General features: G+C 39.1%; 1 protein-coding gene across 3 annotated transcripts in view; it reads left to right on the top strand.

The window, feature by feature from the left end:
* WRN (WRN RecQ like helicase) overlaps window positions 1-17,376 on the top strand; it is a 124,830-nt gene that overhangs the window by 25,975 nt on the left and 81,479 nt on the right. For all 3 annotated transcript variants that reach the window (XM_049866722.1, XM_049866723.1, XM_049866721.1), the window contains exons 2-8: window positions 4,580-4,687; window positions 6,588-6,700; window positions 8,593-8,738; window positions 9,232-9,380; window positions 10,113-10,262; window positions 11,825-11,894; window positions 15,701-15,815. In XM_049866722.1, coding sequence (XP_049722679.1) covers window positions 4,592-4,687; window positions 6,588-6,700; window positions 8,593-8,738; window positions 9,232-9,380; window positions 10,113-10,262; window positions 11,825-11,894; window positions 15,701-15,815 — 839 coding nt within the window. In that variant the 5' untranslated portion in view covers window positions 4,580-4,591. The remainder of the gene's footprint in view (window positions 1-4,579; window positions 4,688-6,587; window positions 6,701-8,592; window positions 8,739-9,231; window positions 9,381-10,112; window positions 10,263-11,824; window positions 11,895-15,700; window positions 15,816-17,376) is intronic.

Genomic DNA, 17,376 nt, shown 5'->3' with positions numbered 1-17,376 from the left:
TCTTCAGAGATTATATTGCTAAGTATTAGATGTAACCGTAAGCAGTGGCTATGATTATTTCACATTGACACCATATTTAAAAAAAAAAATGAAACATTGTGTTTCATCATGAGACTCCTCGGGTAAATATGCAGAACTACTGCTGTCTTAACTAGAAGTTTGAAGGTCTAAGAACCAGGGTTGGGTATTGAGAAATTCATTAAGAACTTGAGGATTCTTCAGTTTAGTCCGAAGGTCCTTTCAGAGTACGAGTTCACTTTGTCATTAACAAAAAGCATGTCATGGATCTCCTATTCATTGTGTTTACTGTAACCATACTTGAAGTTTATTTTATGTTGATAAGAACCCTAAAAGCTAGTAATCAAATGCTCTAATTTCCTTTTTTAAATCCTTTAAGAAATTTATTCTTAGGGAAACTTTTTCACTTACTAGGCCAAGAATTTAATAAATGTTCCTTAATAAAGAAAATCTGTTATCATCTTCAAAATTTATCTTCAAGTGGACTTGTAAACAAATCTAACAGCGTTGTTGAGTTTGCTTAGATGATAAGCATACAGAAGATTAAAGATGTTGATAACCTTACAACAGTTTATATACTTAAAGATTTTCGTTGTTCGCGAGGTTAAGATTATTCTTTGAAGGGATCAAAGTTGTAGAATAATAGAATATTGAAACTATTACAACCTGAGAACTCAATTAAACTGTTTCAATTGTTTTAAAAGCAAGAAACACTAAAGGTATAGTTACTGTTGTTGCAAGGTGCTGTGGACTCAGTTCTGCTCATAGTGACCCTAGGTGCAGCAGAGTGAAAGGCTGCCTGCTCCTGCATCATCCTCACAGTCGGTCACTGCTGTTTCAGCACATTGTTGAAACCACTGTATCAATCCGTCTTGTTGAGGGCCGTCCTCTTTTTCACTGACCTTACCAAGTATGATGTCTTTCTCCAGGGACTGAATGCATGTCCAAAGTACTTGAGATGAAGTCTTGCCATCCTCGCTTCTAAGGAGCATTCTGGCTGTACCTCTTCCAAGACCCGTAATCCAAGACAGATTTGTTTTTTCTTCTGCAGTCCATGGCACGTTCACTATTCTTTGTCAACATCATAATTCAAAGGTGTCAATTCCTCTTTGATCTTCCTTATTCATTGTCCAGCTTTCTCATGCATATTAGGTGATGGAAAATACCATGGCTTGAGTCAAGTACACTTCAGTCCTTAGAGTGGCATCTTTGCTTTTAAACACTTTAAAGAGGTCTTATGCAGCAGATTTGCCCAGTGCAATATGTCGTTTGATTTCTTAACTGCTTCTTCTATGGGCATTGATTGTGAATTCAAGTAAAATGAAATCCTTGACAGCTTGAATGTTTTCTTCATTTATCATGATGTTGCTTATTGGTTCAGTTGTGAGGATTTTTGTTTTGTGTTGAGGTGTAATCCATACTGAAGGCTGTAGTCTTTGATCTACATCAGTAAGTGCTTTAAGTCCTCTTCACTTTCAGCAGACAAGGTTCTACCATTTGCATATCGCAGGCTGTTTGATGAGTCTTCCTCCAATCCTGTTGCCGCATTCTTCTTCTTATAGTCCAGTTTCTTAGATTATTTGCTCAGCATACAGATTGAATAAGTATGGTGAAAGGATACAACACTGATATACATCTTTCCTGGTTGAAACCACGCAGTATCCCCTTGTTCTGTTTGAATGACTGCCTCTTGGTCTATTTACATGTTCTGCATGAGCACAATTAAGTGTTCTGGAATTCCAATTCTTTGCAGTCTTATCCATAATTTGTTATGATCCACAGAGTCAAATGCCTTTGCATAGTCAAAGAAGAACAGGTAAACATCTTTCTGGTATTCTCTGCCTTCAGCCAAGATTTGACTGACATCAGCAGTGATAACCCTCCTTTCATATCCTCTTCTGAATCTGGCTTGAACTTCTGGCAGTTCCCTGTCGGATATACTGCTGCAACAGCTTTTGAATGACCTTCAGCAAAATTTTACTTGCATGTGATATAATGATAATTGTTAGATAATTTCCACGTTCTGTTGGATCACCTTTCTTTGGAATAGGCACAGATATGGATCTTTTCCGGTCAGTTGGCCAGGTAGCTGTCCTCCAGATTTCTTGGCCTTGTTTTTCACCAGTGCCTTTAGTCCAGCTTGGACTTCTTTCTTCAGTACCATTGGTTCTTGATCATATGCTGCCTCCTGAAATGGGTAAATGTGGACCAATTCTTTTTGGTACAGTGACATTGTATTCCATCCATCTTCTTTTGATGCTTCCTGCCTCATTCAATATTTTGCCCATAGAATCCTTCAATATTGCAACTCGAGGACTGAATTTTTTCTTCAGTTCTTTCAGCTTGAGAAATGCCGAGTGTTTTCTTCTTTTTGGTTTTCTAACTCCAGGTGTTTGCACTTTTCATTATAACACTTTGTCTTCTTGAGCCACCCTTTGAGATGTTCAGCTTTTTTAATTCATTATTTCATCTATTCGCTTTAGCTACTTGACCTTCAAGAGCAAGCCTCAGAGTCTCTTCTGACATTCATTTTGGTATTTTCTTTCTTCTTTGTCTTTTTAATGACGTTTTGCTTTCTTTATGTATGATGTCCTTGATGTCCTTCCACAACTCGTCTATTCTTTGGTCACAGCGTTCAATGTGTCGAATCTGTTTTTGAGATGGTCTCTACATTCAGGTGAGTTATACCCAAGGTCATCTATTGGCTCTGGTGGGCTTTTAATTTTCTTCATTTAACTTGAACTTGCGTATGAGCAGTTGATGGTGAGCTCAGCACTTGGCCCCTGGCCTTGTTCTGAGTAATGATACTGAGTTTCTCCATCATCTCTTTCCATAGATGTAGTCAATTTGAATCCTTTGTATTCCATCTGACAAGGTCCTTGTGTGTAGTCGCTGTTTATGTTGTTGAAAAAAGGTATTTCCAATGAATAGGTGGTTGGTTTTATAAAATTCTGTCATGGGATCTCCAGTGTTGTTTCTATCACCAAAGTCATATTTTCCAGCTACTGATCATTCTTCTTGATTGCATGTTTGAACAATTTGAAATTGCAGAAGTTGGTGAAAATATTCAATTTCTTCATCTTTGGCGTCAGTGGTTGGTGTGTAAATTTGAATAACACAGTTGTATTAACTGGTCTTTCTTGGAGGCATATGGATATTATCCTATCACTAACATCGTTGTACTTCAGGATAGATCTTGAAATTTGCTTGAAATTTGCTATTCCTGGTGTAGTAACCCTGGTGGTGTAGTGGTTAAGTGCTACAGCTGTTAACCAAAAGGCCAGTAGTTCGAATCCGCCAGGTGCTCCTTGAAAACTCTATGGGGCAGTTCTACTCTGTCCTATAGGGTCGCCATGAGTCGGAATCGACTCGACGGCAGTGGGTTTTTTTTGGTTTGGTGTAGTAAACCCCTTGCCGTCGAGTCAATTCTGACTCATATGAACCCTGTAGGACAGTAGAACTACCCCATAGAGTTTCCAAGGAGTCCTGGTGACTTCGAACTGCCGACCTTTTGGTTACCAGCTGTTGCTCTTAACCATTACACTACCAAGTTTTCACCCGGTATAGTAGAACATATGATTATCTGATTCAGAATGGCCAATATCAGTCCGTTTCAGCTTACTAACGCCTAGGATATCAATCTTCAAGTGTTGCATTTTGTTTTTGATGACTTCCAATTTTCCTAGAGTCATATTTTGTACATTTCACGTTCCGATTATTAATGAATTGTTTGCAGCTCTTTCTTCTCATTTTGAGTCATGCCACATCAGCAAATGAAGGTCCTAAAAGCTTGACTGCATCCACTCCATTAAGGTCGACTCTACTTTGAGGAGGCTACTCTTCCCCAGTTGTATTTTGAGTGCCTGCGAATCGGAGGGGCTCCTCTTCTAGCACTATATCAGGCAATGTTCGCTGCTATTCCTAAGGTTTTTCCTGGCCAGTTTTTTAAGAAGTAGATTGCCAGGTCCTTCTTCCTAGTCTCTCTTAACCTGGAAGCTCTGCTGAAACGTGTCCCCCATGGGCGACCCTGCTGGTATTTGAAATACTGGTGGCATAGCTTCCAGCATCACAGCGACACAGAAGCTGCTACACTCAGACAAACTGACAGTGGTAGTTTATAGTTATTGGAACATATTGTACATTTATTTTTCTTTGGCACCTCCGGCTCTTATATCCTGTACTTGGTCTAATTGCCGTTTGTTGTTAGTTGCTATCGAGTTGGCTCAGACTCTCAGCGACCTTGTGTGTAACAGAAGTAAGTGGTGCCCAGTCCTGCGCCATCTTCCTGATCGTTGCTGTGTCTGAGTCCACTGTTGCAGCTATCGTGTCCGTCCATCTCCTCAAGGGCTTCCCTCATTTTTGCCAACTTTTATAGCAAACATGATCTTTTCTGGTGATTGATCTTTCCTCATAATGTGTCCAAAGTAAGCAAGCCTAAGAACTTATGTTAAATATATATGTTTAGTTCTTCAAGCATGTAGACATGGTATCTCAGATTTTTCCTTCAAAAATTATGTTGTATTTACTAACAGAGTCACTGATTTTTGAATTTTGCAACTAGGGCATTTTAAAGATGACTGACAAAAATTTGGAAACAACTTCACTGCAGCGGAAACTTCCTGAATGGATGTCTGTGCAGAATAAGAGGCGTGCTTTGGAAGAAAGAAAGGTGTGTTGTTATTGGTTATTCTTATAGCTAGGAAATTTAATTTAAATTTGACTGTATAAGAGGTCAGCCCTCTCGTGTAAAGTTCAGGTTATTATTTAAGTCAGAGTTGCTGTTGTGTGAATGAACCAGAATCTATTCATTGAATGGATGTTGATTTATATCCATTTTTTTTTTTGTCCTTAGACAATGTTGACATATTTCAATAAGTAGTGACCTTTGTTAGTTTAGTAAGTGGTACATCTACATGATAATTTGGAATAAGTGATTTGAGTTTCAGTTTTTTCATCATAATATTGGAGAGATTGGATCACTTCACTAAGTCCAAGTGTGTTCCATATGATATTAATAGGTATTATGACCGAAACCAATTCCTTTTTGTTTGATAGATAAGGTTAACTGTGTTAAACAAAGTTAAAGACGTTTCTTTAATATTGAAAATCTGTAGAGTCTCTGACGTACTAATTTGAAGTGAGAATCTTCCGCAGGGACTGTAATTTCCCAAACTGAACTGAGTGTGGAGCCCTCTTTTCTCAGAGCGTGGTGTTAAGTTTCACAGAGTGCGTACTGAGAAATTCAGCCTATGTGATCTGTAAGGTTCCTTAACATTAACGTTTCTGTGTTGTAACTAATTCCCCAAAGCCATTTAATTTGTCCCTTTCTTCTAGGCAGCACTGGATAGTTTGATACAATGTTGGGCTAAACGATTTGTGAGGGGCCACTTGTGATTTTTAGGCCTGGAAAAGATGTACTTTGTAGGTGAAAACAATTTACATACTGATTTAAATGGGGTACTAATACACTTGAAGGAGCCCTGGTGGCGCAGTGGTTAAGAGCTCAAGCTGCTAATCAAAAGGTCAGCAGTTTGAATCCGCCCGCTGCTCCTTGGAAACCCTATGGGCCAGTTCTACTCTGTCCTATAAGGTTGTTATGAGTCAGAATTGACTGATGGCAGCGGGTTTTATACACTTGAAAATAAAACATACCCTGTAGATCTATGAAAAAAAAAAAAAAGGAAACCTTGGTGACGTAGTGGTGAAGAGCAATGGCTGCTAACTGGAAGGCTGGCAGTTTGAATCCACCAGGCGCTACTTGGAAACTCTATGGGGCAGTTCTACTCTGCCCTATAGAGTCACTATGGTCGGAATCAACTCAACGGAATTGGTTTTTTTTTTTTTTTTTTAAAATAGATCTGTGAGAAACGGGAGTTCTTTTTTTTTGACTGGTATGATTTTATATTTAATCTCAGATATAAGCAGTGGCCAACGTCCTGCTCATTTGCTCTTTATTTTGAAGTTTATTGTAGTGACCCTAAAAATGCCTTGTATATTTAGGAATCTTTATAGAAGTTCCATTTTATTTTCCTAGTTTTCCTCCTTTTTTTTTTTTTTTATGAGTTAGAAGGAACACCCGCTTAAGTATTCCTGTGGAATAAATTTTAGTTGGGTTTCTAAAATGAAAATTCTTACCGTAAACTTTCCATTTCTATCTAGTTTGCAAGGTTGATCTTACTAGTTTCTTCCAATTCAAGTAATAATTTAGACAGTGTTTTAGTTTGGTGAATTTTTATGGTTACTTCAGTTTAAGTCCTTGTAAATTTAAGATCCACCAACCAGTCTTCAGGATCATAAGGCAATATTACATCTAGAATACTAATGTAATTATCATTATTAGAAAATAACTCAGTAAAATGCTTTTATAAAAATAGAATAAGTTTGAAACTAAACTTGTTAGAAGAGATAATTTTATGGTGGGATAATTTTATTTCTGTTACATTGTCTTTATGAATTCACTAGTTTATAAAGCGTTAATTGGTAAAATTTATAACTGTAATTTGAATGCTTCAATGTATGTTATAATGTGAACTTTATTTGTACCTTTTCTGAATTTTATTTAACTCAAGTCATCTATTCAGAAGAGTGTTTTTGAAGATGAACTGCCCTTCTTAGAATTCACTGGAACTATTGTGTACAGCTGTGAAGCTAGTGACTGCTCTTTCCTATCAGAAGATATTCGGTAAGAGATTTGAATTACCTAGTCTTAAATTTGCACTCTTAAGATATAATAGCTATTACAGTAATTGGAAACCCTGCTGGCATAGTGGTTAAATGTTACAGCTGCTAACCAAAAGATCAGCGGTTCAAATCCACCAGGCGCTCTTTGGAAACTTTATGGGGCAGTTCTACTCTGTTCTGTAGAGTCGCTGTGAATTGTAATCTACTCAATGGCCATGGGTTTGGTTTTTTCAGTTTGGCATTATAGTAATTAGTATTTTTAAGTATACTGAGTTTTACAGTTGAAGTGTAGTCAATAGATAACTATTTTTTCTTTATGTAGAAGATCAGCGATAACTTCTAATTCTACTTTTTAAATAAAATCATTGAATTAAATTCGTAATGTACCTGCTTGTTCACTCATAAGTCATACTGTTACTTTAGCTTTTTTTTTTACTTTTGATAGATGTTATATATAGAACTACAACAATTTGTTTATTTCATCATCTTAGGAAATAAAGCAAGAATTATTCACCCCCTAAACGCACCAAGCCCTGGTGGCACAGTAGTTAAGTGCTTGGCTGCTAACTAAAAGGTTGGTGGGTTCAAACCCACCAGCCACTCTGTGGGAGAAAGACCTGGTGATCTGCTTATGTAAAGTTTACAGCCTTGGAAACTATGGGGCAGTTCTGCTGTCTTTAGGGGCACTATGTGTCAGTCAGTTTGACAGCTGTGGGTTTGGTTTTTTGATTGTAATGGCTAAGAGACGTCCCTAGATGGTGCAAATGATTAAGCACTCAGTTACTAACCAAATGTTGAAGATTTCAACCGACCCAGAAGTGCCTTGGAAGATAGGCATGTGATCTGCTTCTGAAAAGTCACAGCCTTGAAACCTACGGAGCAGTTCTATTCTGCACGCGTTGGGTTGCCGTGAGCTGGAATTGACTTGATGGCAACTAACAACAGGAGCGGCTGATGATGTTGAGCATCTTCTCATGTGCTTGTTGGTCATTTGTATATCTTATTTGGTGAAATGTCTATTCTAGCCTGTTGCCTGTTTTTTAAATATATATAATTTATTTTACTTTTGTTGCTATTGAGAATATACACAGAATATTTACCAGTTTAACAATTCTTACGTATATAATTCAGTGACATTGATTCCATTCAAGTTGTACAACCATTCTCACCCTCCTTTTTCGTGTTGTTCCTCCTCCATTAACATAAACTCACTGCCGCCTTAGTTTCCTGTCTGATCTTTTGAGTTGCTGTTGTCAGTTTGCTCCCATATAGATAATTCTGGAAAGAGCATAATACTCAAGGTAGGCTTTTTTTTTTTTTAACTAGTTAATCTAAACTATTGTTTGTTTTTAAGATGACTTCAGGGGATATTTTTGGTTTAAGGTTTAACGATTATCTTAGGGCAAGAGTTTTGGGGGTTCATCCACCTTCCATTGCTCCAGAAAGTCCAGAGTCTATGAGAATTTAAAATTCTGTTCTGCATTTTCCCCGTTTTGACCAGGATTCTTCTAAGGGATCTTTGATGAAAATATTCAGTAATGGTAGCCGGGTACCATCCAGTTCTTCTGGTCTCATGGCAAAGGTGGCAGTTGTTCATGGAGGCAGTTAGCCACACATTCTGTATCCTCCTCCTATTGCTGACCTGATTACATTCTTCAACTTGTGCACCCATTCCCACCCTCCTTTTCCAAATTGTTCCCCATTAACATAAACTCACTACCCCATGAGTTTCCTATGTAATCTTCCGAGTTGTGGTTGTCAATTTCATCCCATATAGATAGTTGTTAAAACAGCACAATGTTCAAGGCAGATATTCTTTATTAGTTAAGCTACACTATTGTTCTGAAGCTTAGAATTTTAATGTAATTAATTTAGCTGTTTATTTTCCTTTAGCATGAGCCTGTCTGATGGAGATGTGATAGGATTTGACATGGAATGGCCACCAGTGTACAGTAATGCGAAGCTGAGCAGAGTCGCTCTAATTCAGTTGTGTGTGTCGGAGAGCAGGTGTTACTTGTTCCACATTTCTTCTATGTCAGGTTGGTATCTCTTTTCTTTGTCTTATTTTTATGTGATTGATAATTTTATTATGTCAACCTTTCCCCTAGAATATAAATCTTTTTCGATTGCTGACACTTCTCTCACTACCTATATTTATTTAGGTATTTATATTCCATTTGTTCTACTCACAGCTCCTGTTACATTTAATTTTTACAACATTCCTGTCAGGCATGTGACATTGGTATTATTCCTGTTTTAGAGAGAAGAGAACTATAGTTTAGAGGGGCTAAATGACTAGGAATATATTGCTGTTTTTAGTGCATGTGGCACTCATACTAGTTGTTTTTTTCTTGTCATTTATCCATTAATATGTTTTGCTTCAGGTTAGAAAAGAAATACTCAAGGTGAATGTGTTTCTGTATGTAAACTTAACACGAACACAAATTTAAATATAAACTTTTAATGTGAGAGTAGTAGAAAATAAATCCATCGTACTTGATTGAACCTTGGAATAACAATAAAATGTTATAGTTTTCCCTCAGGGATTAAAAATGTTACTTGAAAATGAAGCAATTAAAAAGGCAGGTGTAGGAATTGAAGGTGACCAGTGGAAACTTCTACGTGACTTTGACATCAAATTGAAGAGTTTTGTGGAACTGACAGATGTTGCCAACGAAAAGGTGGTATACATATATTTTTTTCATATATAATTTTATGTTTCACAGAATGTCCCTTCTATCTGAATGTTAGATTTTGAAAAAATAAGCTATGTTATGGTTCTGTATCACAAAAGAAGTTCCAAATGAGTGTTCCGTAATGAAAACCTACAGTTTTAATCCTTTGTTTTGGCATACAATTTAAGTATTCCCTTCCCCCATTTCATGGCACTATTTTACTTTGTTTCTTTCATTTGCATATTTTAAATGTCATATTTCAAGTTCATCTCAATAATCCATTTGTAAGAGTAATAACTTTTATTTTCATTTTATTTTTAGGGACAGTATAATGTAGCTCTTGTGATATAATCTCAGTGGAAGTTTGACAATCGATTCCATCATTCATATTTCACATATCTTATTAATGTAGCCGTTCGATCCCCATAGTCAGCCACGTATTCATTTGGCTGGGAAGTAGAAAGCTTATTAACTATTTAACTTTTTTCCATGAACAATACTTTTGTAGTCCAAGAATTTTAATACTTACATTGGGGAAATTCCAGAATTAAATTCTTACCAATGTGGACCATAAATGAGGTTTTTAGTGACAGTAAATGTCTTGAGGAATACGTCTGGGTTAAGTTTTGGTACAACATTTCTAATTTTATTTGTGACGTGGTCATTTATTGGTATTTAGGAACGTCTGAAAGTAGGAGAAAGTGATTTCTGCCATGTTTTTTTTTTTCATTCTTCTAGCTGAAATGTACGGAGACCTGGAGCCTCAATGGTCTGGTTAAACACCTCTTAAATAAACAGCTTCTGAAAGACAAGTCTATCCGCTGTAGCAACTGGAATAATTTTCCTCTCACTGGGGACCAGAAACTGTACGCAGCCACTGATGCTTATGTAGGTACTTGACGATCTTTAGTCTCTGATATATTTTTAAAACATCATTGTAAATTCTTTAAGAAAAATTTTATTGTGGTAGTGGCACAAATACAACTAAAATATTTTAAATTAGTTTGGCGTTAAAAATGCTTCAGGAAACATTTAGTGACCCTGTGAATATTCAGGATTAATTAGCAAGTACCAATCAACAGATTATTCAGTGCTAGTTATTTTCATCTTCATGAAGCCAAAATAATATCCAATTTTGTGTGTCAGAAATGTTAACTCTATGAAAACATGAAAGACTAGTAATAAATCCAGGCTGAGCAAGCACGAATGGCATTAATGATATATTTGATTTGTAAGCAACTTAAGAATACCAATAATTACAAGACAGTTTCTATATTGAAACTAGCCTTATTTCCCGTATTTATATTTAAACTGCAGTGAAAATTTAGAAAAATTGCCTCCATATTTAGCTTGCCACTGCTGTTAGCCAGATGTATTTTCATATTTAGCATATTTGTACAAGCTGAAATTTATGTTTAGGTTTCTATATAGCACTAGTGTGTATTTTTTCGTTAAGAGATGTATTTTATGCCATGATGGGTTTCTTTTCCCCCTAATTCATAAATTTATCTGTAGATGACTATCTTATTGTTTCACACTTTGTAAATCATTTCAGGAGTGGAAACTCCTTTGGCCTGCTACTTGAAAAAAATGATTTTTATCAAGGAAATAGGGTGATCATTTTCTTTATGTTCTGTTTTTAAAAATCACAAAACTTATTAATAACTAATATGGGCTCTATAGCATTTTTCTTAATGAAAAAATCAATATGAGCTGTTTGCTGCTGTTAACAGTACCCAGAAGGGAGGACTGTTCATATACCAAGTAACATTCTCAGCTGATTTAATGAAATAAGAGAGGTGGGTACCTATAGTCAAAAAAGATTTCTTTTACTTGATGAGGTCTTGTTACCCATTGCTGTCGAATTGATTCTGACTCATAACGACCCTATAGGACAGAGTAGAATTGCCCATAGTGTTTCCAGGGGAGGAGCCCTGGTGGCACAGTGGTTAAGAGCTTGGCTACTAACTGGAAGATCTGCAGTTCGAACCCACCAGCTGCTCCGTGGGAGAAAGCTTAATGGCCTGCTTACATAACGATTTCAGCTTTGGAAACCCTATGGGGCAGCTCTGCTCTGCCCTGTAGGGTCCCTATGAATCAGAATTGGCTTGACAGCAACAAGTTTGGGTGTTCTGGTTTACTCTTTATGGAAGCAGACTGCCACTTGCTAGAGTCCTTTTACAAATTACTGATTTGAATGCTTGCTTTATAATATTAGGTGTTAAAAAGTGAAAATTTAGACTTTTACTTTAAGGCCTAGGCAGCTTACTTTCTCAGTTTCCACAACTGGTGTGGTGAGTAAATGAAGATATATAGATCTTTGCATAATATGATAGGTTGGATTCAGCTTTTTGCATACCTTCAGAATCATTCTTTTGTTTTTTTCTGAGGATGGAGGGAGTTTTATGTTGGCTGTCTTTAGCATTTTCTTTTTATTTTTTGTTGTTTAGGCTGGTCTCATCATTTATCGAAAATTAGAAAAATTGGGTGATGGTGTGCAAGTGTTCGCTTTAAGTAAAGGTAAGCTGTGACGTTAAATAAGAGATACGTGGTTTTCCTCTTTTGTGAGGTTTATCTCCAAAAAGACAGTATTCACACATGTGCAAAGCATTTAATACTATTATAACTTCTCAAGTGCAACATTAGGTTGGAATCCATCTGACCAAAGATGAGGGTGTCAGGCGTGTTACTCCTGGAAAAGCAGGACTTACCACCTCCGCTTTGTGGCAGTGCTGTTTATTAGGCTTCTGGAGATGGGGCTTTGTGACTTTGAGAATGTCAGTGATGAAACTGTCTCCTAGTCTGAGATTATACCTCCTTGTTATAAATACTTAAAATGTATTAGATAGTTTATAGTGGACTGGTTACATTTCTGAATTTTCTCCAACGTAGAATAACTCTGCTCTTGAATCTACAAAAAGGGTGACCACCTCCTTCAACTTCGGCGCCTCCCTCAGATGTCTTGCTAGGTCGGTGACCGCAGGAGGGGCCACGTAGTGGGGGAGAGCAGGAGGGGCCACGTAGTGGGGGGAGAGCAGGAGGGGCCACGTAGTGGGGGAGAGCAGGAGGGGCCACGTAGTGGGGGAGAGCAGGAGGGGCCACGTAGTGGGGGAGAGCAGGAGGGGCCACGTAGTGGGGGAGAGCAGGAGGGGCCACGTAGTGGGGGGAGAGCAGGAGGGGCCACGTAGTGGGGGAGAGCAGGAGGGGCCACGTAGTGGGGGAGAGCAGGAGGGGCCACGTAGTGGGGGAGAGCAGGAGGGGCCACGTAGTGGGGGAGAGCAGGAGGGGCCACGTAGTGGGGGAGAGCAGGAGGGGCCACGTAGTGGGGGAGAGCAGGAGGGGCCACGTAGTGGGGGAGAGCAGGAGGGGCCACGTAGTGGGGGAGAGCAGGAGGGGCCACGTAGTGGGGGAGAGCAGGAGGGGCCACGTAGTGGGGGAGAGCAGGAGGGGCCACGTAGTGGGGGAGAGCAGGAGGGGCCACGTAGTGGGGGAGAGCAGGAGGGGCCACGTAGTGGGGGAGAGCAGGAGGGGCCACGTAGTGGGGGAGAGCAGGAGGGGCCACGTAGTGGGGGAGAGCAGGAGGGGCCACGTAGTGGGGGAGAGCAGGAGGGGCCACGTAGTGGGGGAGAGCAGGAGGGGCCACGTAGTGGGGGAGAGCAGGAGGGGCCACGTAGTGGGGGAGAGCAGGAGGGGCCACGTAGTGGGGGAGAGCAGGAGGGGCCACGTAGTGGGGGAGAGCAGGAGGGGCCACGTAGTGGGGGAGAGCAGGAGGGGCCACGTAGTGGGGGAGAGCAGGAGGGGCCACGTAGTGGGGGAGAGCAGGAGGGGCCACGTAGTGGGGGAGAGCAGGAGGGGCCACGTAGTGGGGGAGAGCAGGAGGGGCCACGTAGTGGGGGGAGAGCAGGAGGGGCCACGTAGTGGGGGGAGAGCAGGAGGGGCCACGTAGTGGGGGGAGAGCAGGAGGGGCCACGTAGTGGGGGAGAGCAGGAGGGGCCGTGTAGTGGGGGAGAGCAGGCGGGGCCGTGTAGTGGGGGAGAGCAGGCGGGGCCGTGTAGTGGGGGAGAGCAGGCGGGGCCACGTAGTGGGGGAGAGCAGGAGGGGCCACGTAGTGGGGGGAGAGCAGGAGGGGCCATGTAGTGGGGGAGAGCACTTGCTTAGGAGTCACGTGGACCAAGGGTGGCATCTCAGCCCCGTGACTTGGGGTTTACCAGTTTCCTCACATTTGGAATGTGGATAAGAACATGACATCTTTTTCACAGAATAATTGTGAGCGTTAGAAGGGCCGAGATATGCGAAGCGCTTCCATTGGTCTCTGTGGTAGTTGCTGTTAGTGTTCTTGTTATAGTTTCCTTTTGGACGTTCCAGGTAATTATGTTTGAAAATATATTAATTAAATCAGACGCTTTTGCTAAATAAACTTAGAAATATGGCATGACCTCCTCATATAATATTCTTTGTAATTGTCTTTGCTGTCAACAGGAGTAGAAAAGTGGGTAGCCCAGGGTAAGAAATGAAGTAATTACAGTATGTATGCTCACAGGAATGATCCAGTAGAAAAGGGAAATGTGGTAATATGGGAGAGAAAAAAGATAAGTGCAGGATTAAGTCCTGGGGTGGGAGAGAGTAATTGGGTTCCAGTGTATAAACGTGAGGGGTTGGTCTTAGGTAGATGCAGGGACAGTTCATCCTTTGTAATGTGGGAATGCAGGATATACTTGTCCGGACTATTAAGTAGGTTATGGGTGGGAAGCTGAGATACTTCTTTTTGTTACTATTAGTGAAATAAGAAGGGAAGTTGTTCCCTGAAAATAAAAAGCAGGGACAAGCAAGTGTTGGAGTCTTGAGGAGAAAGGAGAAGGTGTGACCTAGTCATCCTGAGAGTGGAAAAGCGGGAAATATGAAGAATTAACAGTCAGTACTGAGGGCCCATTGGTGACCTGGGTCATGAATTTAAAGTGAGATCAATCTTTTTTATTTTCAACTATATTACTTGGGTATACACATTAAGTAGGTAAAAGAGCTGGGTTTTAATTAGGATAGGGAAGAAGGATCAAAGCATTCGATGGTACATTGAAGGAAATACAGGTAAGAAAAGAAAGTAAGACATGATAGAAAGTGTGAACGGGAATGCTAATGGGTAAGAAGAAAGTGGTAGGGTCAGTGGATTTGGTTCTGAACGTGTCGAAGAATTGTTCTATTGGGGCACGCATGCTGGAGAGAAAGATAGCATGCTGGTGCTCAGAGGGTGGAATGTTTACAATTGATGTTTGGAGATGGTGACCTTATTGTTAATTGCAAGGTAAAGGGTCTGACCACAGGAATGGGTGGCTGAGGTCAGTTGAGGTAAAGATTGTTGGGGAGGCCAAGGAACTGAAAGACCACACTTTTGATGCATCATCTGTGTGGGTATTGAAGACACAGGAATAACCACAGAAGTAGTGATGGAGGGAAAGACAATGAGTGAACCAGGTGCTAAAATCTTCAGTGAGTGAGGGCATGTGATTTTGAGGTTAAACAATAACCATAGCAATAAGGAGTACCGAACTGAACCAAACCCATTGCTATTGAGTCAATTCCAACTCATAGTGACCCTGTAGGACAGAGTCGAACTGCCCCATAGGGTTTCCAAGGAGTGGTTGGTGGATTCGAACTGCTGACCTTTTGGCTAGCAGCCATAGCTGTTAACTACTTTGCCACCAGTGAGGAGTAGCAGATGGTATAGTCCTGTGGTTCAGAGGAGTTGGGGTTTCTGAAGGATAAGAGAAGTACTAATGAAGTATGAGAAATACCGAGTAGGCGAAAGGCCTAGGAAAGGGGGGACGGCTGTGTGGTGGTGACAGAGAATGACGTACGAGACAAAATGGAGTCGAGAGCTTAGATGATGATCACTGACTAGAAAGGCTTGTATTTTATTTTTGTGGTGACTGGTCTGAGTAGGAAAACAGAGGAAATGCTGTGAATATGTTTACTAAACTGTATTTATTCAGTGGCAGCCCACATGGTGTTATTGATTTCTGACTTTGAAATAGGAAAGATGGGTTCAGGTTCTCATTTCTACCTTCTTCTGCCTAGTTCAGTAGTTGCGGAGTTATAATATATATGAATGCAGATTATTTGTAATTTCTTCTAAAATTTCAATAGCCACATTTTGAAAGAGAAGTAAAGTGATTAAGGTGATTTTGGGGTAGGATAAGGAAATCTTTCTGTTGGAATTTATATAAAGAAAGAAAATGAAAATCTGAGCCCTAATACTGTTTAATGAAAGGGCTAAATAAATATCTCTGCTTTTTGGTTTGAAGATTAATATTGATTTTTTTTTCCCGTAGAGGAGAAAATACTACCTAGTGATGTGAAAAAACAGTTGACTTCAATCTCTGAAGAGATGATGGATCTAGCTAAACATCTTCCTGACGCTGTGAGAAAACTGGAAAATCCACAGAGGTTAAATATTACCTGTTTTTGTCAATTCTGTTTGTTTTTATTACATTTTTCTATATATGAAGTATTGATGTTCATTAAGGTAGACTCATGGGAATTTGCTTGAATACACACACACACACACACACACACACACAGAGACTGCTTTATAAATGAGAAATACCTTTCAGCTGTGAAATAGTACATCAAAAGCTTTAAGGTTTTTTCTTTTGCTTTTTAGGATGTTTTATGAATGAAAGAAATATGATATGAGCTACATTTTTATGGTATTTTCTTGTCAAAATAAAATTCATAAATACACATCAAGGAAGATACTTAAATTTAAACCTGTCATTTTCTTTCTGTTTACAGGCATCTTTTATTACATTTCTTCAATTGAAATCTATAAATAAAAGTAGGTTTTATACTTGGTAGCTTCATTTTTCTGGTTCTTATCTGAGTAAGAAGTCTACCTAATTCGTAGACTAATTAGAACAAAAGGCATTCAGATTTGAAAGATCATTTTATAGCTGAAGTATTACATAGTTAGAGATATTTGAGTAAAATGTTTACAGATTAATAAACTTTGGGGTATAGGGGCTGCATAGCTAACTCTTTTTGGGTCTAGCCTCTTCCCTGGCCCTAATTGCTGATTAGCGTCCCTGATTAATCTCTAAAGTGGGAGCACTCTTGAACAGTGAATGGTTACCATTTGGTAATAAAATTTTGAGGCCAAAGATACTTTACAAGAAATGTAAAGCAGCTAGTTGGAATTGAAAGAATTCTGCCTCTGACAAAATGTAATGTTAATGTATTCTTTTTGGATTGAATTTGTAATAGATTTTGATTGATGGATTTAAAAATAAGATGTAGGAATTCAGCATTTTTTTTTTTTTTTTTTGGCCTTTTACCCCCAAGCAATGTGTTTTAGCAGTTTTTATGTAACTGAGAGTTTCTGAAAGATGTAAATTTCAGATGGGATGGAGGATACCAAAAAAGCCATTTCTTACTAATTTTTACATTTTTCCCACCATGAAAGAAAAACTACCTTTTGAGTAATTTTTACATTTATTTTAGGTTTTTGTTCTAGCAGTTAAAATACCTATTGAATGTAAATTACATATACTTTGTAATATGAAAGCTAAGTAAGTTTTCTTAAAACTTGGGAATGGGAAATGATGAGATTTCGTTTGTAGTAAAGATGGATCTTGTAAAGTTTCAGTATCAAAACAAGCACTAGTTGCATCTGTTTTATGTTCTTTGTGATGAGTTTGCAGTAATGCCTGGCTTAAGGGAACAAAAAAGGCTTCTGAGCAGTCAAAACCCATGACATAATCAGTGTATTCAGGCTCACTTACTGTAATTCCCAGAGGTGTCACATTTGCTTTTTTATAGGTAGTTTGACAAGTCTGGATATCTAGTTTCTAGTGTACAAAGTGGACTAAAAAAGAAAAATAGATATGAATGAAGTATGGTCTGCACATAGCAACAGCAGGAGGTGACAGTTGGCAATCTCTGAAAGAGTGGACAGAACTAAAAGCTAAAAATGAGATCTCAAACGTATAGCAGTTTAAGGTTTGTTACA

The sequence above is a fragment of the Elephas maximus genome, chromosome 22 (genome assembly GCF_024166365.1).
Source record: "Elephas maximus indicus isolate mEleMax1 chromosome 22, mEleMax1 primary haplotype, whole genome shotgun sequence".
Classification (NCBI taxonomy): Eukaryota; Metazoa; Chordata; class Mammalia; order Proboscidea; family Elephantidae; genus Elephas; species Elephas maximus.
Note: the sequence above shows the minus strand (reverse complement) of the source record. Positions and strands in the feature narration are given on the sequence as shown.